We start from the raw sequence: 26,154 nt of genomic DNA, 5'->3' as shown, positions 1-26,154 counted from the left end.
AATCAGCCAAACTAGTGACTAACTGAGGTAGTAGCAACAGCTAACAGCAACCAATGCAGTACTCAGAGAGACAGCAGGGTGCATCTCTGCTCCACGCTCCAAGGATAAAACACTTTGCACTGTCCTTCTTCGGCTCCCCAAACATTCCTCATAGTTAGAACAGAGACCAGTGTGATGACAGCTAGATAGCCTAAGCCTAATCTCATTAATTCTGAAATAGTGGCAAGAATCACAGCTTCTTGTGACCTGGCACACAGTTAAGCAATGTGCTTGGCCATCATGGGGGAAAGAATGCCAAACACAGCTGCTAAACACTTGATGAAAATAAATACAACTCTAAGAGGTGTGAAGAGTTGTTTACTAGATATTTCTTTTATATATATAAATTTTGTTACCATGAATAACTTTATTTCTTTGCTTCTTACTGTTTATGTTAGCTATTAAAATAAAATGAATCCTTGAAGCGCACCCTTGAAAAATATTAACTCAGTAATTGTACCTAGAAAAAAACAAACAAGGAAGCAAACACATACCAAAACATGACACTATCCTGCACAAGTAATTCTAACCCTAAAGAGGGAGTGAATGAAGGGATGGTGTGTGTCAGAGATAAGTTGTGTCAGCTCACGTGGACAATTTGAATGCCAGGGACAGTCAAGTGCATGTGATGGAGTAACCTACATGTCAAGGATTAAAGTAATTTTAAGAATAAGGCCTTTCATGTGAAGAAAGATGCTTGCAACAGGTTGTCTTACTATGGGAGTATTTCCAAGATATATGATGTCAGCAACTTAACAAAAAAATCCCCATCTGTAGCATTCTGAAGGCTGTATTTTAGCTGTTAAAGCACAGGTAGATAGACAGATGTCATGCATTTCCAGCAGGTGGCTGAGTGCCATTGCCACTGGCATAGAAATGGCAAAGACAGCCATTTCAGTGGGGGAAAGCTAACAGGGCAAGTAATGAAACACATCAGAGAGAAACTGGCTTCACTGTTCTGGCCTCTGCATGGCTCCTGCTTTTAAGTAATAACAAACTGAGAAGTAGCAAATGCTGCTTACCTTTCAATTTTTCAGCCAGCAAAGCAGCTTCGTGTTCAGAATAATGCATTATTGCCGGAGGTGAAGGAGGGCGCAGTCTGTCTTCTTCCATTTTACGTCTGTGGCGTTCTTCTCTGGCCAGCATTCTTTGTTTGCATTCCCATTCATAAAAGTCATCTCTTGCCTGAGCAAAATCAACATGAAGGCGACCTGAATCCTTTTTGTCTGTGCTAGATCCTAATCTCATGCGGTAACCTGAAATCAACAAGTAGAACTAACTGTTGCAGGATTTATTTGCTCAAATTGCTCTTCATTTTTTCCCCCTTTTCATGTGCAGCCAGGTAAAAATATAGATTAACAGATTCCCACATATCTATGCAATATCTATCAATCACCATGTTTTCACAAGAAGATAAAAATCCATCCACTCATTTTTCTTCACCATTTCCCGCATCACCTATCACCATAGTAGATGAACTGAAAAATCAACCCTAAGGTATGGAACCTTCATTTCTGTTTAGAAATCTCTCAAAATACGTCATTTTTCCACATGATGCTTCCAACTTTTAAAAGAACAGAAATCGGATAAACAAAAACCAATTATTTAAAATAGATCTGTTTTAGTCCAAATGGGGAGTCCTTCTTCCACTGATCCCACTGAGATCATGTTCAGTCTAGTGCTTTTCTCCACCCTGCCAAAGGAATTGCAAGTATGGGGAAAGGCTGAACTTTCTAAAAGCCATGACTATAGGTGAACGTGGGAATTGTGCTACATAAACTCCCGTGCCACAAAGAGGATGGTTCCATAACTACAGTGATGTCAGATCTCAAATTTTGACACTTCACAATTGCAACCATTATTTTCAAATTCCCCAGTGAAAATAACCTAGCAGCAAATATAAAACACCTACAAATTAATTCAGTTCATCATTCCTTAAAGCAATTTCTAAAGTAGGGACAGAGAGAGACAAATAGGCATTTGCAAGACTCCTTTCAGGACAAATAATGAAACCTGTTGTGCCTTATCTTTAGGGATACTCTGCATATTCATAATTTGGTCCATGTATCATATTCTAAAGTTAGCACACTGCAAAACTTTAGGCTAAGGCTACACAGCAGTACTAAAGAGTCATGGTCTGAACTAAAACTGTTGACTACTGTCAGAGGTCCAAAAAAAATCTTGCCAAAGCTATAAGAGAAACTTTTTGTGGCCATATTTGGGCACCTGTCTTTTTTCCAACTTTTATTTCTAAGGCACAAATATATACACAGAGCAGTTTGTCTAACTTTTAAAATGCCAACTCAGAGAAAGTGTGAGAAAATACAATGCAGAAGGCTTCAAACAGAGCCTTCAAATGTGGGTAAAATTAATCAGTCTACAGAAGATAGCTCTAATTTCTCCATGCCAACATGCAATAGCTAGCTCATCAGAGATTTCTCAAATGACAGGATGTTGCAGAGATGAATTCTGTGCTGAGCTGGCACACAGGAAGCTCTTCAGAAATGCACACTACTGCAACCACTGCATAATAACTCCAGGGAGAGGAAACTTCTATTCAAAATATCAGGAAAAATGGTGTTTGCTGCTTTTGATCTGCAATCCGAGAGAACCTACCTTCCAGTCTAGTGGTTTGCCTGTGGTTTTAAGAGCTTTAGCACCTCACCACCACAGTTAAAACTCAGTTCTGAGCTTCCTCCAGGAATAGCAAAGCAGAGGATTTTGTAGTAGATCAAGCACATCCTTGAAGAAATGTCTATCTAGGCGTACTCTGTTTTACTACTGGAAAACATCCTGCTGTATGAATACAAGGGATTGTCTGCACTATAGCACAATAGCTTCAAAGACATTAAATATCCATATATGTAGTGATCCTTCAAATAAAAAAATAATCTGTGAGCCTTTTGATTTCACATTTTCCTTTCAAACACCTCCTTCAGCTAAGGAGTCTGCAGATGAGGAAAAGATATGACTTTCATTGTCCAGCAAGGAGTGCAAACCCAGTTGAAAAACTTGAGCTAAGTGTTTCAGAGGTCCTTCAAAACTGAAAGGCATAAAAAACTGCCTTACCAAGGAATGGTTTTGGTAGGTTCCTGCCAATGGAACCTATCAAATCTGGTCTCCAAGATTCAGGAGCTTGGGGTGAAGTAAAACTGGAACTTGTAGGAGTGGCAAAGGAGGGGACGGTTTAATATTTTAAATTCCTCTTGGCTTTCCTTTATCTAGCTTAGAAAGCAAACACCACCCTTTCACCCCAAAAGCTTTTTGTGGCCATATATGTAGCTCTAGTCCCAAGGCATGGAAGGGAAGAGTTACAGATACACCCTATTCAGCGTGAAATAACAGAAGCAGAGCGTGAGGGACCTTTCAGAACTGGGCTCTGAACTAATGAGGGCGTAATTATATGGTTTTATCCACAGAGGTGTAGGCACAAAGGAGTCAGCCAAAAGGGGTCAGTGGTGCAGCTACCCTGATAACTGAGACAAATGTTAGCCCCCTGCTCCCCGCCAGTTTGGCGTGCCAGCTGCATTCCTCACACAACTGCTTGCTCTGTGCCAGAACAGCATTATCAGCAATGAAAAGGACACTGCCAAGGTGCCAGGTCTTGTGAACCTAAAATTAGATCTCCCAGCTGGGCTGCACTTTCCAGGAAGACTCAATCTCTCTTCCTCTCCCCCCGCTGTCTTTCGCCTCCATTGGCGGGAGCAGAATAGTTATGGGCAGAGACAGAAATACAGCACTGCAGGAGGCAAAGCCCTTGTGGACTTCAAGGCCCCTCACATAAGCTAAATAAAGAGCTAATGAAAAGGACTGTGCATCTATGGGTTTTGTGTGCAGTGACAAATCTAAGTTATATTAAAGTGGCCCTCACTTTTGAAGTAAATGGGAAAAAAAACATGAACAGTGTACATTGCAGTAGCACTGGACAAATGGTTCCCATTGGGAAACCAAATTAACAGATTTTGGAAATTTATCATGAATCACATTAAAAAATGTGACTGCTTGTTTAACACTAAAGACTGAAGGTGGTCAGCCAGCCAAGTGATTTCCACCAGCACAGAAACTTAGAATAACCTAGCTAAGAAGGGACCTTGGATACCACCCAGTCCAGAGCAGGTGGTATCCTGCTTCAAAGTCAGATCAGAATGGTCACAGTTTGGCATCTTTCCCTTAACAAAAACAACAAATGCCTTAAGGATGGTTTCTTGCACCTTCATATACTGGGCTTTGCAGACATTATAGGACCAATGACCTGGCCAGTGAAGAACAGACTCCTTGATGGTTTGATAACCAGAAGGACTCTGCATGCACAACTGGCAGGCTCTATTTTGTACATGAGATCCTCAGGCACCCATCTGTGCTGGAAATTTTGAGCCTCAAGGCAGCTGAGAGGCTTGGTTTTTTCAATACCATGTCTCCCTATTGATGTTTGAGGGCGTTTGAATGTATAAGAGAAACACCTGGCACTGCCTCCCCTTCATGCATGGGCAATGAATTTTTTTCCCCATTTCTTTGCTCAGGGCTGCAGCTAGCATTAACTTTGTGCCTGGCTTGTCATTTTTAATTTCAGGTTTGCACACAGTGGAAGACGAAAAGGCTTTGGGAACTTGCCAAGATCCTCACTTTAAAGGAGCAGAAACAGGAAAAGTTAATGAAAGTGCTAAATAAAAATCAAACAGTATTTTCATATCACAGGTCTAGTGCAAACTCCATGGCTTGACTTACCTTTGAGTGTTGCTATACTGGACACCAGCCAATAGCTGAGGGCTAACTGGGGATCTAGATCAGAGTGTTAATGGTGATCAGAGAGAACTTAAAATGAAACAAGTAAATGGTACTGAAAGGAAACCCACAGGGGGAAATATCAGTACAGGGAAAATGCACACATGGGCTTTTGGGGTATAAACAGGTCTGTCTTCAGACACCTGTTTGTCCCATATATTCAACTCTGGGGCCATCAATATTTGCAGGAGTTACCAAATTTTCAGCCAGAAGATTAAAGTACATACAGTTTTGAGAAAGAGCTTTCTCATGGCCTGGTATGATGATTTTGGAAAGTCTTTTCTTTGGGAGATCAAAATACATCTTTAAAGGTTAAATGAAACCTAGCCTTCCTCAAGTTGACATTCTTATGATAGTCTTCTACCCATCTTCCAGTCTCCCTTTTCATACACGTCTACTTGGGAGTACAAAGGGAAAAAAAAAACTCCAGTGATTAAACTGCTTGATGGATTTTGTAATCACTTGCTCTATTCTGATGATAAGCATGGGATAAATGCAAAACTTGATGAGATTAGATGGGATAGATAGATAAAACTGATTAGGTAGACAAAATTATCATTATACCAGAAATATCAAAAGCATGACTTTCCCCTAACATAACACACATATTATATTTGTATATCTCTTTTGTCTCTTACAGGGAAATAAAATGCCTCAAAAATATGCTTTGTTCCCACTGTTTCAGAATATATTATTTTTGAGAATGGAATAAAGACTGGTAACCCCCCCACCCTGTATTTCAGCACAAGAAAAACATGCCCTTGCCTAGTGCCACCCCTCCCTGGGAGTGGTGGGGGACAGTCAGTGCTTCATGTGTCGTCTGCACTGTTCAGCAGCCTTGGTAAAAAGAAATGGAACTCGCCTACAGAGTGCTCCTGCATTTCTTTCTCATCTCTGTCAGTTGCACTGGCTCTTTCCCTTGTCTGGCTGGAGACAGTAGGTACAACACTTTGGAAGAATGAAGAGCTGTGGAGGAAAAAATGCATGGGAAGGGAGGCTGCGGAGCAGACGTAAGAGGAAGCACAGGCAGCAGCATGACTGTGATGGAAGGAAACAGAAGAAGGAATGATGCACCAGGAACTTGGAATGAAATTTGCAAAAAATTCAGAATGAGGAAGCATGAGGAAAGCAATCTTCTACCTCCATCTCTACTAATGTCCTGCCTTCTGAGTGAGCACTCTGGTGCTGCTGAGAAGCATGAAACTGAGCTAGAGGAACACTGGTTCTGGCCCAAGGTGGCAGACTGTATATTTCTGAGCTTTTCTTTGCTCTCTTTTTTGCCACTGTTTTCTTTATCATAATACAGTAATACCAGTTCCAACTGAATCTGGTGTGCCCCTCTTCTGTTCTGTCACTAGGGTCCCCTAAATAGAAGCTGGAAGCTGGTAGATGTGCTGCTGCTTGTGATGCCTCTAATCTGCTGCAATGATCTACAACATTTTGGAAGTAACATGAATAAACAAATAAATGAGAAGCATGGAAATCGGGAAGAGAGGATGGGGGAGGCAGGGCCGGAAGAAGTGAAGTGAAAATAAAATAAAAAAAAAGAAAAGGAAGACAAATCTGGGGTAAAGATCTGGCATAAACCTGAAAATATAGCAATATTTCAAAGAAATCTTTACAAAGAACCCCATAAAACTCATTATTTTCTCTAGTTCTTCAAACAGGTATTTAAAGCAAGCAGCCAAGTTAGGAAAATAAACCTCAGACAACCTAAAAACCCTAAGGAAAACCTTTGAGAAACAAAGGAGCTAGGTTTTTGCTGATGACATCCATCTTCTTCTTTCTTTCTTTCTTTCTTTCTTTCTTTCTTTCTTTCTTTCTTTCTTTCTTTCTTTCTTTCTTTCTTTCTTTCTTTCTTTCTTTCTTTCTTTCTTTCTTTCTTTCTTTCTTTCTTTCTTTCTTTCTTTCTTTCTTTCTTTCTTTCTTTCTTTCTTTCTTTCTTTCTCTTTCTTTTTCTTTCTTTTTTCTTTCCTTTCTTTCTTTCTTTTCTTTCTTTTCTTTCTTTCTTTCCTCCCTCTCTCCCTCTCTCTCTCTCTCTCTCTCGTTCTTTCCTTTCTTTCTTTCTCTCTCTCTCTCTCTCTCTCGCCCCTCCTCTCTCTTTCTTTCTGTATTTCTCTTTCTTTCTCTCTCTTTCTCTCTATACAGTTGATGGTGATTTGAGAGACAGCTTGTTTCCAGCTGGGGAAGCTTACTATGGACACCTACAGGATGTTGAGGTTCTGTCCTTATTGCTAAACAGAAGATGGTCAGGGTTGGAGCTCAGAGAAGAGTCCTGGGCTGTTAACTCTCTCCCAGGCTCAAAAGGATGGTCCCAGTGGGTGCTTTGAGGTCACCTAACACAGAGTTTGTGTAAGTAAGCCAGTGTGGGCCAGCTTGTCTTGGCCAAGGAGCACTCCCTGGACCTTGTTTATTCAAGAACACACTGTAGATGGGTTGAAAGTCTTACACCACAATTGTCAGGCAAAACAGTGCTTTTGAGTCTCTCCAGGACCCAGAAAGATGGATGATCCAGCCAGTGGAGTGCAGACAAATACATATAGTGCATGGGAGCCAACTCAGTAAGGTAAAAAGGACTTGTTTAGCAAGTCAATCTTCAAATGATAGAAATTAACCTTAAGAGGACACTGACAGTCACAGAAGCCAAAAATTGTGAAAGCAGACTTGTTTTTCATCTTTTTGTCTTATTTTTTTTCCCCTGTGAATTAGAAATTGGGGGAGGAGGGGGGTGTTTCCTTGGTTTTTTGTTTGATTTTGGGGTTTTTTTTTTGTCTGTTCCTTTGTTGGAAAGCAAGGAGATTCTGAAATTTTACACCCTGTAATTTCTGCAGCACTCATTGTTATGGGAGGCAACAGACGCAGCCTACAGATGGGGCTCAGAATCTAACCCAGGCAGTAGCTGAATACATGCATGCATAAAGACAGACTTTATTCAGGCTGCACCACAGATCTATAAAAATATGCCAGTGAAATTGCCAGCCTATCAGAAAAATTGGCACTGGAAAACAGCAGAGTTCCTGGCCTGGTGCCCTCCTCTTTCCACAACCTGTGAGCAAAGCTATATAAACCTGTGTAAATCGAAAATAAGATTGTTCTGTAGTGAATGTCAGGATCTGTTGCGTTGTTGTGGCATGGCAGGGAATTGCTCCCAGGTAAGTCACATACAACACCATGCATGAGTCTTGGCAGACAGGGAGAAATAACAGAATTGCCCCTTGCCACTTCATGCTTCAGCCACTGAGTTCAAGAAAGACTTGCTGAGATAAAAGCTAAGAAAACAAGCAAGCATTAGCATCACAAAATACAAATGAGAAGCAAGAAAAATCCATTAAAGAATGTGAAGTACCAGAAAGGTAAATGGCTTTATCAACCATGAACTCCTCTGCAAAACGGATGTGACAAAAATTCTTCTTGCTTTTCCGAATTGCCGTTATATCTCCACACTGCTCAAAGACTTCCTGAATAATTTCCTCCGTTGCATTTTCTGGTAATCCTCCAACAAACACTGTTTTACACCCAGGAGGTCTCTCTCTTGTTGAAGGTGGTGGAAGATCTAAGTCAAAACAGAAATCACATTGGAATACAAAATTTGTCTTTTGATCCATTGGCTCTACTCATCCCTTTAATCAGTTCTGGGCAGCAACAGTTACCTGACAAAGCATAGAGGGAGAAGCAAAATAATTGAATATTGCAGAGATTATCCAAAATTGATTACTTGAATCTAAACCTTTTCAAGCTTCAGGTGGTACTTCAAACATTTATTCCTGCCACTGCAGGTTGTTCTCCAGGACAGACAGTGTGGCCTAAAAGGGTCTTTCTCCTCCCTGTACAGCCACACAAAATGCAGAAAAATATTCTGTTTCAAGGCAGAGGAGCTTCTGCACCTGATTGGACCCTGAGCACAGATCTCAGGCTCTAGTGCAATGCATTCAAAGCCTGAACTGCACCATCTCTGGCTCATACCCATCACTCGCCATGCTCACCATGTGTGTGGGCTGTGAGCAAGCCCATGCTGCGTACACCCTGTGCACTTGGACTGGACACCTTTCCCTGGTATTAGCATAATTTCATTTCTGTCTCAGCGTACAGGAGCACAGCAAACAGAAAAACAAAGTGGGAAACACAACAAAGTGACAGCATGATGAAAACACTCTGCCGGTTATCTGTTTTGTCTTGTTGCCAGATAATGGAGCAGACGGCAGCACAGGGGAAGGATAACCTCATTGTTTACAAGTGCTCGTGAGGTGGAGTAGCTAAAAATGCTACCTTCATGTACATAGAGAGAGAATTTATACACACTTGTATCGGAAAAACTATTAAATTTTTGAAAGCTGTATAAAAAATAAAAGCTATCATAACACTTCACCTTGTTTATACACAGTGAAAGTAATTCTCTAAGAATGAATATCACTAATATTACTTATTTTTTGGCCCTTTAACACAGTAAAGGAGGTTGCAACCCTAAAGTGTATATACATATACATACATACATACTCACATACATAACCAGTTCAATTAAACTGTGATCTGGATGCACTACAAATCCAGAGCACCTGAATATTTGCTCAATGTTTTCATTTCACAGTGATATTGAAAGTCACTGGTATCATGGGTCTGAAACTCATGGAGCCAACACTCAAAAACAGAGTTTGTGCCTGAGCTGGTATCTGAGTGGGAAGAGTTTTCCATTTGCACAGTCACATTGGGAACAGGAAGGAACCTGGTCCCTGCTTTCTAAAAGAAAAAGGAACTCATCTGCCATGTTGAACCTTTTGAAAAATGGCAGGAGAGAAGCTGTAGCTCCCTTTCTCTCCATGTTCCTCACAAAGGGACTGTAGAGAGGCAGTTTGGGGTGCAAGGCACTGCACCCCTACAGTCCCTGTCCAGGGGCACGAGCCTGGACTGGTCCCATCTAACTTCAGGCATCTGAAGGGGAGCACAGAGATGAACAGCACCATATAAGCTTTATGTTTTGTAACATCCTGATCTACAGGAAAGACAGGTATATACTATGAGAAGTGTAGATCTTTAGGCTGCTACTTTTCTTTAAGTATTTTTCTTTTCTGAAAAACAAGCTTCACAGTTTTTTATATGATCTTACAGATGTGAATAAGGATGCACTTATACCACACCATGCTTTACACACAGAATAGACCTTGGAGGAAAGACCACACATGCCTGTAATTATAAAGCATAACTGTTATTAGATAAAAAATATTCATGCAATGTATTTAGGAAAATAACATTCTTTCTTCAGATGCACTTACTTGGGTTTGGAGGAAAAAGTGTGCAGCTTTTGCAGTGAATTATTTCTTTGACTACAGGCACATCTGTTGGTGGTGGTGGTGGCACTAACCCCATGCCTGGTATCATTGGGTTAATTGGAGTGATTCCAGTCATCATGCTAAGGCTTGGATCAAAGCCTGGTACACAGATTGAATCTGTAAGCATAGAACATAAAATCCTGGCTTATAAATCTCGAAACTACCTGTTAAAATTTTCTTGTTTGGACAGTTTCCCTTTAAGTCCATTGTCCTTGTTTGTTTCACAAGCATCACTGTGAGAATTAGGACAAGGGGAAAAGGAAAAATGGAAAAATGGAAAAGGCAGAGAAATAGGGGGAAGAGAAGGAGAAGGGGAGAGAAAGGGAAAGGAAGAGGGGGAGGGGGATGAGGAGGAGGGAGCTGCATTCTCAGAGAAAAAAAATAAACCACGCATAAAGAAGGGAATGTTACATAATCTAAAATATTAACATGACTGAGTAAAATGTAGCACTTTAACATGTAAAACCATGCACCATGAATATCTGTTATTATCTGGAATGCAATTTTCTTTTCATAATGCTGCTGTGGTGTTTACATTGCTTTCTGCCCAAAGCATAAAAAGAATATAATTTAACATCGATATGTCCTCTCCATCTAATTGTCAGACAGATTTATCACAACATAGCCTTCTCACATAAGTGACCTTGATTTACAAACAATATGGAGAAAGATCCATTTCTGGCTGCTTTATAGATGTCTAATTAGCCAAGACTTCTAACCATTTTACCCTGGAATATAAATTTACAGCTGCAGAGAAGGGAGTATTTTTGAACCTTGGAATTAATTCCTTCTTGTCCTGTTATTTAATCGGATTAGTAGATTCACCTCAACACATGTACTATTATCATATACCACTACAGCCTCATAAAGTAAGATGAATATTTGGCAAGCATTTCTCTTTCTCCTTCCTGATCTCCTTGCCAAGACTTCCATACGTATTACTTAAAGCTGAAAGATTTACCGGGGAGCACCAGTGCTTTAACACCAAGAATTGTAATAAGCAGATGTTTCAGAGGAATTGAGAGCCAACTTCTGAAATTCGCTTTCGCTAAAAACAAGGCTTTGGGTTTCTTGAGGCAAAATGAATAAAATATTTTGAGAGACCGATCTCTTTGTTGGCATAACACTGCTGCTATTTGGCATCATCAATTATTTAAAAGAAGAGAGTTACTTTGGTGTTCTACAGATTTTCTGCTGAGTTTTCTGGCTAGCAACTGGAAAGTATTTAATGATACGTGTAAACATGGGGTTTGGTAGCTCAGAAGCTTGTTTATTTTGAAGAAGCAAAGAGGAAAGAGGGAAACAACTCCTTCTCAAGCATTTTATACATACATATACACACATATATATAGGTGTATATATATGAGCTTTGAGCTGATTTTAAGAAGGCAGCATGGTTAATGAAATGTGACCAGAGACACCTGTTTCTTCATCCTAAATCTGCATCTGAGAAGCTTTGTGGCCCTGGGTCAGGCCTCTGACCTTTCTGTATCTTCGGTTCTGCATCTATAAAACAGGCACAGCAATACTCACTTACTGGAGAGTATTAGCTCACATTTTTATAGCACTTTGCAGGTGTAAAACGCTCTGTGGGGGCTGAAAATTAGCATTATTATTCCTGTGAAACATCCATAATCATATTCTCCAGGAAGGACAACTGAGGACTGAGAACTACTCTAAAGGAGCTCATATCTGTCTCAGCTGCACGCTCCCTGTTCTTCACGCACTGACTGTGAGCCTTCACCACCTTCAGGCAGTCCTGTACAACAAGCATAGCAAGTGCACAGTAAGCAAGGATTTGCTTTAGGCTTAGTGAAGACTAGTATTAATGAAAAGTCATGATATTACATTACTTTTTTTAATAAGTGGGTTTTTGAAAAAGGATTTGCTCTGGGTGTGATGCTTTTTTTTCCAGTATCGATATGTATGCATTGCTTTTCAGATTTAGCTTTGAAAGTTGGAGGCTGTCGTTTATTCTGCAAGATGCACTGGTGGCCATATATTAAATATTCATGGTGAATGCTGGGAAATGAAGTTAGAGGTGAAAGGGCAACACATAATTCAAAGAAGTCCTTAGGCTATGCTAATAATCTTAATCTCGGTTTTACAAGTCAGGCTTCTGACAGTCACAGAAGACCACCCTGTGCAGCACACTCCGGCAGCGGGTGGACCTCCATCTTTGTTACTCCCTGTTAGAACATCCCACAGAGCTCAGTGGCATGCAAAGCAGGTCACCACGCTAGCACACAACACACTGTGCCATACCAGTCCTCCCCTGGCATCAGGAGACGCCAAATGAGGCATTTTGTCCATCCCTCTGGACAAGTGTAGGGTCTGCTACAGTCCCAGCCAGGTATAACATTTCATATTGAATGCAATATCCACAGTAGAGCTGCAGCATTCTGAAGCACAGGCAAAGGATGATGGACAGAAGGCCAAGCTCTCCCTGTCCCATAAGTACCTTTCAGGCCCCATGCCACAGCCAAGGAAAAAGGTCATCATCTGTCAAGTGCTACCACAAGGTGTATTTAGCTTTTGCTGGTCAGTCCTTAAGACAGCCACCAGATACATTTCAGCTTTTCTCCAGGGCTAGTGACATGAAATAACAGCAAACTCTGCCCAAACCACAGGCACACATTCTCACCCAGAGCAAAGATGGCAGGTTTCAATAAGGTACAGCTCTCTGAATTTTCCTCTGGCAGTGCTGCAGACACAGAGAAAAACAAATCTAAGGGAGATGGCCACAGGGAAACTCATGTCCACAAACACTGTGAATCTGGGCATGGGGAGGAGTTTTTAGGCTGCATGTTAATCAGAACAGGTTTGTGAATTAAGCAGAAGAAAATTATTTGCCACTAATTCCTGGCACATCCAAGTAGATGTGACTTTGTAAGTAACTTTGCCTGTGTCAAATAAGTACATGGCTTTGTCATCAGTTTCTTTTACAACTCGAATCAATCTACAGGAGCATGAGCAAAGTGCTGGGGTCCAGTCCAACACTCATGGAATGTCCTTCTAGGAGTGCCGGGACTCTGTGCCTTCAGAAGGTGATTGTGCTGAGGTATACTGAAGAGGACTCAGTCAATAATTCTTGAAATCTAATTCCACATCTTGCAGGCACTAATCCAAGCCCTGCTAAGGTCAATAGCAAGACTACTGAAGGCACGAACAGATATTAACCCTGACCAGGTTTAAATTCTCTGTCCTTCTGAATCAGTTGCTTCATTTTCCCAGTGTGTTAAACTGAGAATGAAATGCTTTCATCCATAGCATGAGCACTGAGAGGATGCACAGGCATCAACTCTCAAACATCCTGGAAAAGAAAATCATTCTCTGAAAACTAAAGCCTGTTATTATGCATAGCAGTGATGGAAAATCCAGATGGATTTCCAAAGAATGAAGCTCTTGTTTGGAAACCAGAAGAGAGTGGTGGTGCTTGCATCTCCAGAGAAGCTGATGCATGCCACCTGGATATTGCTGACAAACCATGACAAGACACTATAGATGCAGTGTCCAGAGGAAATACTGGTCTGGACTCAGAGGTGCAGAGAAAAAAGAATGATAAAGTCACCGGAAAAGAAAGTCAATAAATTTGCCACATCTGTGATAGGATCTAGAAGGATCCCAAGTTTAACTATATTAATGCTATTGAGTGGTGCAATAATAGAAGCTGGATATATAGCTCTTGTCTAGAAACAGGGGATGATCATCCATCAGCACCACCACTGCAGTCTGCTCCCCACCCTGGCAAAATGCCTGTCTGGAGCAGGGCCAGGACACCAAACTTAGCACTGGAGGCAACTCCTGTTGCACTAACTGGTGAGATTGTTTATCTTCAGCATGAAAGAAAATCATAACAGTTATGCAAGGATTTCAAAAAATAGGAATCAGTCCTGCCCACGTATGATTTTTTTAACAGATTCCCTTAAAGATATTATTATTAAGATACTGTAGACTTTAATATGTTACACCAAACAAAAAGATATATCACATTTATAAGCAATGCACCTGAAGAGTTAAAAAAGCAATAATTTATGTTTTCAGTAATCATGGCATTCTTTTTAAAGGGATCTATTTATATTTATGCACTTAGATAAGGGTTTTTAAATTATAAAACCAATCCAGAAGAAGAGACAAAATTTTCATTTAAAAATGTTAATAAGGAATTAATAAATGAAATCATTAAAATGGAAAATAAACAGAGATCATAAAGAACTTTAAGAATGGAAAAGCACATGTTGATCAAGTTACAGTCCTTGTGGATACTGTGCAGAGGCTTGAACATTCACACATTTGCATAGGAAAATAAAAGTATTTAACATCAATATTTTGAAGAGAGAATATTTTTAAATGGAGAGGCCTAAATTAGGCAAAACAAGTTAACTCCTGTTTCATCTGATAAGAAATTAGCATGGTGGAGAACAATAAAAACCTCTGGAAAGCAAATATTTGGAATTGGCAGTCAGAGAGACAATAAGAAAAACCTTGAACATGTGGAGTAGTTTTTAAAGCTTCTTTTTCTTTCAAGGGGAATAAAAGAATGAAACATTTCACAGGAAATGTCTGAGTCTGAAAAAAAACAGAAGAACAATAAAATTCCTTTGATGAAAACTACATTCTAACACAGCAAGTAGTGTAAAACAATTGCTTTTATTAGGGTCCATTTTGGAAGGGGAGGAACAACTTTGTTTTCCATAAAAATAGCGACACAATCTTGTAGAGCCATCCTCCTTTCCTTCTTTGGCAGAGGTTGCTGTCTGAATCACCTTCTGTTTTTGCCACATTATTGCTGTGCTCAGGTAACGAGGATCTTTATTCCTGCCAGCTCTGCTTTTGGGTATTGCACTCCGTTGCCAACACTAAGTTACCACCACACTTCCACCAGCCCTTGCCACAAGGTTTTAATCTACTCAAAATCAATTTTTAAGGATATATTTTTTAAGGATATAATCCCCTCTAAGATTCATAGTATTAGCCCTTGGGTGTGTCTTTTTTTTTTTTTTTTTTTTTTTTTTTTTTTTTTTTTTTTTTTGCCTGCAACTGCCAATTGTTTCTGTGGAGTTTCATGACAGCTGCCAAGTTGGATTTCTGTTGGATGCATAAGAACATCCACAAAACAGGGAGTTGTGAGCACAAACATGGAAGATTTCCACCATGGACATCATCAGCCATGTGGCTCAGACCTCCTGGTCAAACACACAGAGAAATGGTGAGCAACGAAAACAATGATCTGAGCACAAAGCAACTAACAAAAATAATAAATGCTGAAATGGTTCCCATGGCCTGGGAGTGATAATTTTACACCTACAAAAATAGTCTGGTTTTTGCTAGGGAATGCCAGCATGAAGTGAAAGCACCAGGACAGTCCTGCCAGCGCCTGTCAGTAGATGTATTAAGATGATTATTAAAGTTTGTTTTCTGTGGAGGAAAAAAAAAGATTTGGAGACCAGATATTTGATCGTGCACTTCAGAAACATCATTGCTGAGTATTTTGAGACTGAATATTGAGTTGATTTCTAAAAGTTGAAATTAAAATTTTCCTGAAAAAGAGCACATCTAACAGAGAATCTGCCTCCCTAATAACAAATACATATATACATACATACATACATATATGTGTACATAAACATATATACTAGAAAATAAATGGTTCCTATTTTTTTATTTGAAATAAAGAAAGTGCCTTTTTAGAGTAAGGAAGAGTTACTCTAAAAACTTGTATTTTTATCTAAAATTCTCCCTCAAAACTCAGCAGTCTGCCAGTGCTTTTATTATCATCACAATCTAATATTTTCCCTAGGAGTAATTAAGAATGAATATTCAGCTGCCAGCCAGAGATCAAGGCTGGATCACTGTTTTCCCTGGTCATTCAATTCCTAACATCTTCTGGGTTTCACAAAGCTTTTGGTGGACATGACTCGTTTGGTCAGTATTTACGTCTTCTCTCATCAGCATCTTTGAATACATTTCCTTGACCAGTTTAGACATCATTAAATGTATAGACTTGTCTATCTCTAAAACAGATGCTGGATTGTCTGTTAAACTTCTAAATACATAGCAATAAACAAAAGTGGGGTAAAAAACATCTGACAGCTCCTCCATTTGACCAGCTCAGCCATTATCATCCTGTCTCACAGCAAGGGCACCTGACTGTGGCCAGTAGCAGAAGCCTGGGGCACCAGAATAAGAAATAAGCAGGTAAAGAGCAAAATATTCTTAGCTTACGTACACTGAGTGCTTACATATCTTCCGTGAAGAGACCATAACTGAATAATTCTTTCTAGCATGCATTTATTCCACATAACTTGATTTATACCTTTTTACTAAATCCTGCTATGTACCTACTTATATTTTGAATCCATTGGAACATGTTTTTATCTGTGGCTTTCACAGTGTGCTAGTGAGTAGAAACTGAGCTGGGAATTTTGCTTCCTTTTCTTTGCTAAAGCAAGGTATTTGGCAGATCCTAGAAGGCAGGTGCACCTTCTAGCTCTTCCATCCTGAGAAATCATGAATCCCTTGTTCACCTTATCCACAAGATTCCAGATTTCATTTCTGCTTTCATAGTTTGCCATGTGTTTGGCAAAGTGACCTTTGTCTCTGTGGAACTGCTACAAAGGAATATGGATATGGAACCTCTGATTTTGGCCCTTTTTAAAATCATGAGCAGGTAAGTGCAAGGGCAGAGATGTCTTTGTAGGTGCTTCTCTAGTTCTGAGTTGTTGAAGAACTGAGTGCTGAAGACGTGGGCAGATGCCCCTATAGAAATACTGCAGGAACACAGCCAAGGAAGGAGCACAGGACTCCTGCAGGAACAGGAGTAAGGGGTGCAGGATCCATGTTTGTGTGTGTGCATGTGTGCACATGTGAAGGTGTGTGTTTGGAGGAGTGGAAAGGAGTGAATTGGGAAAGGCCAGGAAATCAGCTTCTTGACCTCTGGCTTTCTCCAATGGCCAGGAGATCCCTGTTAGCACCACTCAGCAAGAGCTACATTCTGTGAAACAGAGCCTGGTCTGTAGCAAATGCAAGTCTCTAAGGGAGTTTTGACAAAACAGAGGGCGAGGGGGAATCCAGATGAATGTTTCTCATTAATAATCAATGAAGTTATAATTTATGTGAACTCTACAGTGTCTGCCAGACCCACTTCATAAACAAAGCCCTTGTAGCACCATCAAAACACTTGCCACTTGAAAATTACATCTATGAGACATATATCACTGACAAAGCTTTAGGGCTGTATTATTGTACTTGCTTTTTTGAAGAAAGCAGAGTGTCTGCACAGAAGAATAGTTTACAGCAGACAATCCCAAAACTTTAGATGCTGTTCTTCAGAGCTAGCTATGCTGTAGCTGAAAACACTAAAAGCAAATCTATACTCCTCTTGATCCCTGCCCACAAAAATCACTTGACAAACACTATATTTAGAGCAATATACATGACAAAGACTAAATTAAAGAAAACCACCTTCTCTTTTTACAAGTAAATCATGGGGTGAATCCTGGTTCATCCTTTATTGCTGCAGCGCTTGGCACAACAGGACCTCAATCTTGTTTAGAGCTTCTAATGCAATGCAAATAATAGGAGAGAATAACAAATAATAATAACACAACAAAGCATTACCACGATGGATGCCACTCTCCCCCAAAGATGCAATTTCAACCCTGTTGTGTTAAGAAATCAACAATGTTATTGTTATTTCTAATACTGTTTCTGCTTGTGGATAGTCACCAGTGACATTTTTACCACAGAGAGGTTTCAGGCACTACCTGTCCATGGTGAATCTATTTAATTTCATCTTAGAACATGTCTGCAAAAAAATACCTGACAGACAAGCCCTAGAGTGATCTGGAAAACTCAGGGCTTAATGTTGAATGAATCTGATGATGGCTTGTCAGTTTTTAATGCCTGACAGCTGCATGTGTAAGAAGCTAAGCCAGAAAAAAGTGACTAATCTTAGTCTCCATCCACAATCAGCTTCTCTTCCATGTGGAAAACCCTATTGCTATTGCAGCAGAAACATGTGGGCATGAAAATTGAAATGGTAGAAAAAAGAAAAATAGCAAAGGAGGGAAAATGTGAAGAGAAAAATCAAAATAAAGGCAGGAAAAGAGATGGAGCGGGAAGGAGGAAAAGACAACAATATTGTCTAGACTGTCTGCATCCATACCTTATCCACAGGCTCTTTTGACCAGTGCTAGGATTTTGAAGGATTCATGAGTTTATAGCCCCTTGCAACATCCAGAGTACTGACCTTCCCAAAGTCTCTGCTGCTTCAGAAACTCTCCACAGAATAGGAATAATTGGCTTCTTCCACCTTTTGACCAATAAATCACTTCCTTGCATGGGGTCAGTCACAAGTCCATTGTGAAGAAAATAACAAAAATGCAAATTGTGCACAGTGCCACCTGGTCCCCAGTTAATGGCTCCTGAGCTGCAAAAATATGGGGCTGGCCAATATGCAAGATGCAATGTAATACATTGCCTATATGCTGTAAAATGTGCACAGCTGCTATTTCCTGACTTTCAAAAGTCTTTGTGGGCTCACTATTTGCTGCTCAGGACAATCCTCCCCTGTTCTGAGATTTTTCCCTCTATTTCTTCAATTTTGTGCTCATTGCAATGGGCTATTTAGTAAGGTTAGCCTTAGCCAAACTAAGTAGCCTCTCCAAGCTCCAGTGGAAGCTGTTCACTCTGTTTGCCAAATGAACCTCTTCCTAAAATAAAATGTTGCCATGTTCCTTGAAAACAAGATCACCTTTCACTTCAAAGTCCTAGAAGATGAGAAAAGAAATAAATAAAACATGATTACACAGCCTAGGAACTGTTAATGGATTTTCTTCTTGCTTGATGTCTAGGAAAGTGCTGTATTTTAGAAATTTGAGAGGCATTTGTACAGGCACAAAAAGAAAAAAAAAAAAGTTTATTGGAAGATACAAGCTCCTAAGATGTTAATGAATACTGAAAAGAAATTGGAGAAATAGGAAAAATTTCATTTCCCAGGCTACGCTAATACTGAAATATGATCCTTATAATAAATGAAACATAAAAAGCTTTCAGTGTGTAAAAGATGGTAAAATACCATCTTCTGGTTATTAATCTGACCTCAGAGAAAATGGGTGAAAAAAAATGAAATTCAGACATTCCATTGGACATTTTCCAAATGAAAACAAAAGGGACTGATTTTTCTCATGAATCATGAAAGAAGTTCTGGCTATTAAGCTGGAGTTACTGAGTGGATTCTCGAATCTGCAGAATGCATACAAACACTCTCCTTGCCTTTCCAGGGTCACAGGAGTAACAACAGCCTTGCCAAAACTGGAAAGAAGCTGTACAACCCAGAAAGGTGTATCAGCTGCACAGTCAAGCTCTCGCAGAAGCACAACAAAAAACTGTGCTCTGACCGACTGAAGGGTCCTTCCAGCCCTCTAGCCCAGACACCTGCCTCCAACAGCAAATCCCTGATTTTGTTATGTACCAGAACAGCACAATTCTGAAGAAACACTTCCATATAATTTTCTTCAAACCTCCAACTCTCACTCCGCTGTTCAGGGGCTTCCTAAAGCAGAGGAAGTTTTGTGCCTCCTCCAGGTTTATTTTTTGGATGAAAATACCAATGAGCTTTATTGCATGGGATGTATTTATTTTGGCACCATTACAAGAGATGACAGAAAGTTGTCCTGTAAAATCAGCTGGAATATCTTGAGTGACGATATTTCAAACTTTTAACCAAGTTATTCTACATGCATGCTTCTCTTTTAAAAGTCTGAGTAAACAGTCAAAAGAGAGATTTAAGCTATAATTTTAAATTATTATTCCTGGTATTATTTTCCTAATCTCTTTTATGTTAAATCATTTAAATAACAGTGTCAAAACTCTTAAATCTACAGTATCTTTAACCCCCTGAATACCAGGAGAAGGTTAAGTATAGTAGATATAGTAAAGATTTTCTGTCTGTATATGATTGTAGTAAGGGATCTTGATATTTTGTATTATCCTCCACTAGAACTCTTTGACCTCCATACAGTTTATGGCAGTAACTTATAGGACAATATTTGAATGCTCTGTGCATGAGCAGAATACATGTTGGATTTAAATTTGATTAACTAACTGTTGAGTACGTAATAGAGTGGTACTTGGTGAATTAATAAACTGTTTATTGGTTAAGAATTAACCAAGAGTCCTATCTTGAGAATACTATGCTACATAAAACATGATCTGAAAAGAACACAGAGTTGAGAGCAGCAAGTAATGCTCCTGAGTGTCTGTAGAAATAGCTATCTTAATTAAACTCCAATGCACTATGACAAAGCTATTTTGGCTGGATTTTTGCTATAAAAGCCATCTAGCACCTCAGCAACCTGAAAACACTCCTATGTTCTTAGGTCTCACTGCAAATACAGAGTGTTGGTGACTGCAGCTCTTCAGGAACATGAGGAACCATTTAACTTTACATAAGCAGGTGCCTTACTTTATATTCTTTTACCTCTCATAAGCAGGTACCATAGCTAAGGGCTGGCTCAGGTCATGGGCAGCATGAATCCAGACCAGAAGGATATGGGAATTCACAGGGGCCACAGCCAGGTATGGCCTCAGCACTGGGGAGCCATGTGGGGAGGGAGGAAGAGAGTGATCTGTCGTGACAAGGGAGCTTGCACATAGACAGAGATGGCAGAGGATGCAAAATCAGACCCAAGACCAAGCACTTTGTGTTGAGGATGGGATGAAATTTGTACAAACCAAGAGAATGGAAAGTACTGTCGAAATTACTTCTACATTCAAAACAGAAAGAAGGGCAAAAAAGACCATGGAATTTATTCACAATTCTCAGTCAACCTCCTTCCTCCAGATTTGGATAATTCACAACACCCTCATCTTTAAATGATTTGCAATACCCTCAGTTTTTAGCTAGAGACCTGCCAGAAGGGAAGGTAATAAAGTCTGCTAGACAAAAACAGAGTATGTTGCTTATCAAACAGGAGAGGGTTTTTTTATCTTTTTCATCGTTAAACCTGGGATTTTACCCATGTTCTCAAACATAAATAAATAAGTGAAAAATATTAAATAAATAAAAACTATAAACTTCCACAGGTTATCATTGCTTGTAAGCTCATGAATGCAGTATTGGGTTTGAGCTGAAAATATTTAGAATTATGGTTTTTGAAACATCTCTTAGTTAGTGAAGGCTTCCTTTGGCCACCTCCCCACTTCTCAAATTTCAGAGTGTTTGAAAATTTTCTCATGCATTCATTGCAATTCAGGACTATATTTCAAATTTCCCTTCCATCTGTGAATACAATGATTCAGTGTTTGTTTGTAGATCTTGATGATCTAAGCACAAGGGCCCTCTCAGCTCTCTGAAGGGCCTGTTTTAGGCAGCCAGACTCAATGGCCAAATGGCCAGCAATGGTGGTAACTGGAGTACTCTCCATGGCTGGAAGAGAAATCCCAAATGGGACGCCCCTAACTTCCTAATAAAGCAATTCCTCTTCATGCTATTTGAGCACAGTAATTATCCCATTGACCAGTTTAAAAGAGGCTTGACATTAAACCAGTGTCAGGAGAATGTGAATCATGCTAAGGTAGATAAGGGTAGTCCATATGTCTGAAAGCTGTTACCTCAGCCTTTTAGCAGACTTAGAAATTTCTGTGTGTTTTGACATCTGGGTCAAAACCATAAAGTTTTCCAGCACAAGTACAATAATTAGAACATTATGAATACATTTTTCAGTTCATCTCCATTCCTTCTGTATATCCCTCAGAGCAGAAAACCCTTCTTTCCACCATCTGGGCATTTCTCTAGTACAAGGAAGGTCAGCAGCAGCTAGAGATGCCAGAATGGCCAGCTGCTCTGCAGCCTCCCTCCCTGGGGCCTCAGTACCGGAGCCATTATCAATGGAACGGTGCGGACTAATAAACCTTGATTTTGGCAAATAGCCCGGGGGCAGCCAGCTGGAATGGGTGAAATCACCCCGAGGTTCTTTGAAGATACTCTGGGACCTGTGCAGGGCAGTGCACAGAACTGGGTTAATGCTTCTGGCCCCCAGTGACTCCTTCCCTCTCTCCTGTCTCTCACAGCAAGGGGAAATAGATGCCTCAACTAATAATAAACTGGAGCTGAGCATGTGGAGAACACCAGGCCAAATATAAAACAGCTGGGGCTCTCTGGCCAGCCATTAGCTTAGCTCAATCACAGCATTGCCTGAAGTCTTCTGGAAAACAGGTAAAAATAAGATGAGTAAATAAGAAACTTCCAAGTCAAGCAGAAAAAAAAACAACCAAAAAATCATCTCAAAACATTTGTATAAAGCTCTTATGTCTTGTCAAGGCATTTATTATGACATAGCTTTTATTTCCTAACAGACACAAACCTCTCAGCATGCTCTTCACCAAAAAAGGGACTAAAAATATGAGAAATTATTACAGGAGGAAGAAGGAATCTCCCCAAGAGAACCTGAAGCTCTGTACCTACAAAATAGCTTAACATACAGGCACTGCTCTTGTCTGGTTTTGTGGGTAAAAAAAAAAAGGGTGATATTTCACTTTAGGAAGTAGCAGTCTTGGCAACATTTTTACAATGTCATATTTCATTACTTAGTTTAACAGGAAAAAATCTTGTCTGAAAAGAAATAAGGAACTTTTAAAAATGAATAGCACACTAGAGGAAGCAGACTGAGACAGTGTGCACAGAATTAGCTGAACTTTTACTCAATTAAGGAAAAATCCAGGTTTTGTATCTCCTGTGCAAATCACATTTTCATTTAGATTATGTTAGTGGTTGTGTGCAAAACTTGCGATTTAAAATTCTTGCTGCTAGAAAATTTCATCTGTAATTTCTGGCAGCTGGCACTGAAGGTTCAGCTGCTAATATTGCAGAGCAGTGAACTAAGTGTGTAGCAATTTCACACTCACACACAATCAACCCCACCATTCAGAAATGAAATTGCCCTTCTTGGTATTTACAATTTACCATCAGAACATTCTACATGTGACAGTCTTTAACAATACTGTCAAGCAAGGTTTGCAAACACCAAGAACAGAAGATATGTTCATTGTTTCAAGAAGTATCTATTTGTTTTACAAATTTAAATAAAGCAAAATTATGTCAGACAGACTTTCCTTTAAATTATAATTATTCTGTATCCCATTTTTTAGGGAAAAGCATTTCTTTGTAACAATTGTGAACTAGAATATGTTACTTACATTAAGATGCTTCTTTTGCCTCACCCTATACATTTCCACAGCCAGGGTTCTGTCAATAGCTTTATTAAAATTATTTTTTTTCAGAGGTTTGTAAGTCAACTGTAAAAGTAAGTTTCAAGATGAAAATTGGCAGTGTTGGTTGTCAGTTCAAGGATATATGATAGTATTGCTCTTAATATATCCCTAGCATATTTTTTCAAATATGAAAAAGAAACCCCAACCTAAACCTCCTTCACTGGCTTTGTTAAGCCTTGTTTTACAAGGTGTACAACTACAATCTCTGGTAGTGAATTAATATAAAAATAACATAAAGACACTTGCAGCATGCAAATGTGTTGGGGATAAAGGTGTAGTTGTATTTGAAATGTATTGTGTACAAAAAATGCAGCATAACTGAGCAATGCTCAATAAAGAGTGGGTAATTATTTAAGACTGAAAAAAAGTCTCTGCCAAAGTCTTTCCCAAGAGGCTGTCAAGGAAACTGTGCAGGCATAAAGTGAGAGACAAGGTCTTGATACATGTCAGAAGCTGGCCAAAGAGAAGGAAATTCAAGAAGAGGAACTAACAAACACTTTCCACCTGAGTGGTGTGATTTCCAGTAATGTTAATAATTGTATTGAAAAGAGAGGGATTAATGTTACAGCAAAACATCCAACAGACCTAGAGCTAAAATTGCCTGAAAAAATATATATTTATATATAAAAGGGATTTTAGAGGAACCAAAGACAAGGAAGAAAGGAGAGCACAAGGATGCCAGTGGTACCAAATCCCAAATGAGTCTCTTTGCAGAGGACAGGCTCATGCAGTAAAGACCTGGCAGTGTGGCACTGGGCATTGAAGGGATCAGGGAAGCCAATTAAAGATGAGCCTGCAGAAGGGGTAAGAAAAAAAAGGTATGGGAAAATTACTGCAAGCCTCTTAGAAAACCCAGACTCTCACTGGACATGCCACGCTCTGTATTACTCACTGCATCCTCTCCAAGGAACATAAAAGCACAGCAAAAACAGGACAATGAGCATCATCAGGAACATTATAAAGTAGCTTAGAGGAACCACGGCTGAAAAAGCCTTGGATTGCTCACTGGGGAGAAGAGGCAGTTGTGCAGGAACATTACAAAGCTCATGAATTTTATAGAGGGGGGAGGTGGACAGGTACTGTGGACTCTGTTACATGATACAAAACTGAGAAGCATTTAGTGACATAAATGAAGAGATTATAAATGAAGAACAGGTAGGTGGAAACTCTTCCTAATTGCAAAAAGAATTATTCCCATGAAACTCCATGTTACATAAAACTTAACTGAATGAAGATCTTATGAAAGAAAGAAAGAAAGAAAGAAAGAAAGAAAGAAAGAAAGAAAGAAAGAAAGAAAGAAAGAAAGAAAGAAAGAAAGAAAGAAAGAAAGAAAGAAAGAAAGAAAGAAAGAAAGAAATGCAGATAAAAACCACACAGAGAAATACATCACACACCTTAGACAACAAAAGTGTTCAAAGTGATGGAACAGGAGGCAGGGTCATCTATTATTAAAATTGTCTGACACTTCCTATTACAACACCCTGTTGTCAGTTGCTTTTAGCTTTGCCAATCATTAACAGTTTGGACTGAAATTTTTACACATCGAATATCTGCCTGAGGCTGAAATACTCTGGAAAATTTCAGTCCGAACAATTCAATTGCTGCACAAATGGAGCCAGAGAAAAGTCCTTGGTTTTTTTTATTTCATTATTTAAAAAAACCTGATGTGCCTCAGCAGCTGTAGTCCCTCCAGACATCTGAGGGAGGATGTAATATTTCAGAATTGAAAAGCCTTTGCATTGGAGCAGTAACATTTGCCATTCTCTTTAAACTCTACCTGAAATTCAGGCAAATTATGCCTTTGAATAAAATTATATTCGCTCATACTCTGAAAACTAGGTCTATTTTTGGCTTTAATAGCTGAAATCACAAAGGATTACATCTTCCACGAAAGTCCTGGATTATGTTTGTGCCTCTACCTAACAAGCAAGGCAAGAGTTAAAGCAGAAAGGTCTCAGCTATTGTTAACACTTGAAATGATTTGTTACAGCTTTTTATAACTTGAAACCTAAAGTTGCCTTCTACTTTCTTTGCCTTCGGTCTGTGAGGTTTCCAGCTTAGCTGGTGAGGACAAATCTAACCTTGTGACACTTGCTAAGATCATAGTGGTTAAATCAGAAGATTGTCTGAGCAGCCTAAAAGCCTGTCAGGTCTGGAGCAGCTAATTGGGTCTTGCCTCATATGTTCTGCCTGTGATTTTTCCAGCAACAGAACACAGAAAACAACAATGCCAGCAAGCAGAATTTCCCCCAAGTCTTGCTATTCTTGTCTCTCTATTCATTTATGGGAAAAAAACATCTTTCATGCCAATTCTAGGAGAAGTTTGCAAAGTTCAGAAAGTTTGGCTTTGTTCACTTGCTGACCCTTTCATTTGAAACATCTCCACTCTGCAGGAGCTTTGAAGAGAAACCAACTTTTCAGACTACAGCAGATACATCACGACCAGGATGCATCCTAATCCACTCTGAACCAGCTCTCAGCTCCCCACCTAACTCCAGTTTTACTAGAGAGGCAAAAACCAGCTTTTTAAGAAGTAAGTGAGGGCCAGCAGATAGCAGCATTTTGCATCTGCTCCAGGATGAAAGAGAGAAAGTGTCAGAGCTGACGATATCACCCATCCCTCCCTCGCCCTCCTCTCCACCAGAAGAAGCTCAGCTCTCCCTGCTGTTCTAAAATGGGCCCAGCAAAGAGCACATAGGGAGATAGTGGTGAGCAAGGAGAGAAGGGACAGTGA

The 26,154-nt window shown here is 39.7% G+C and overlaps 1 protein-coding gene across 1 annotated transcript in view; it reads right to left on the bottom strand.

The window, feature by feature from the left end:
* ENOX1 (ecto-NOX disulfide-thiol exchanger 1) overlaps window positions 1-26,154 on the bottom strand; it is a 357,032-nt gene that overhangs the window by 90,843 nt on the left and 240,035 nt on the right. The window contains 3 exon segments of the mRNA XM_063149347.1: window positions 1,062-1,295; window positions 8,168-8,374; window positions 10,089-10,262. Of these exon segments, the coding sequence (XP_063005417.1) occupies window positions 1,062-1,295; window positions 8,168-8,374; window positions 10,089-10,262 (615 nt within the window).

This window comes from Melospiza melodia, chromosome 2 (genome assembly GCF_035770615.1).
Source record: "Melospiza melodia melodia isolate bMelMel2 chromosome 2, bMelMel2.pri, whole genome shotgun sequence".
NCBI classification, from domain to species: Eukaryota; Metazoa; Chordata; class Aves; order Passeriformes; family Passerellidae; genus Melospiza; species Melospiza melodia.
This window is presented reverse-complemented; position numbering and strand designations above follow the sequence as displayed.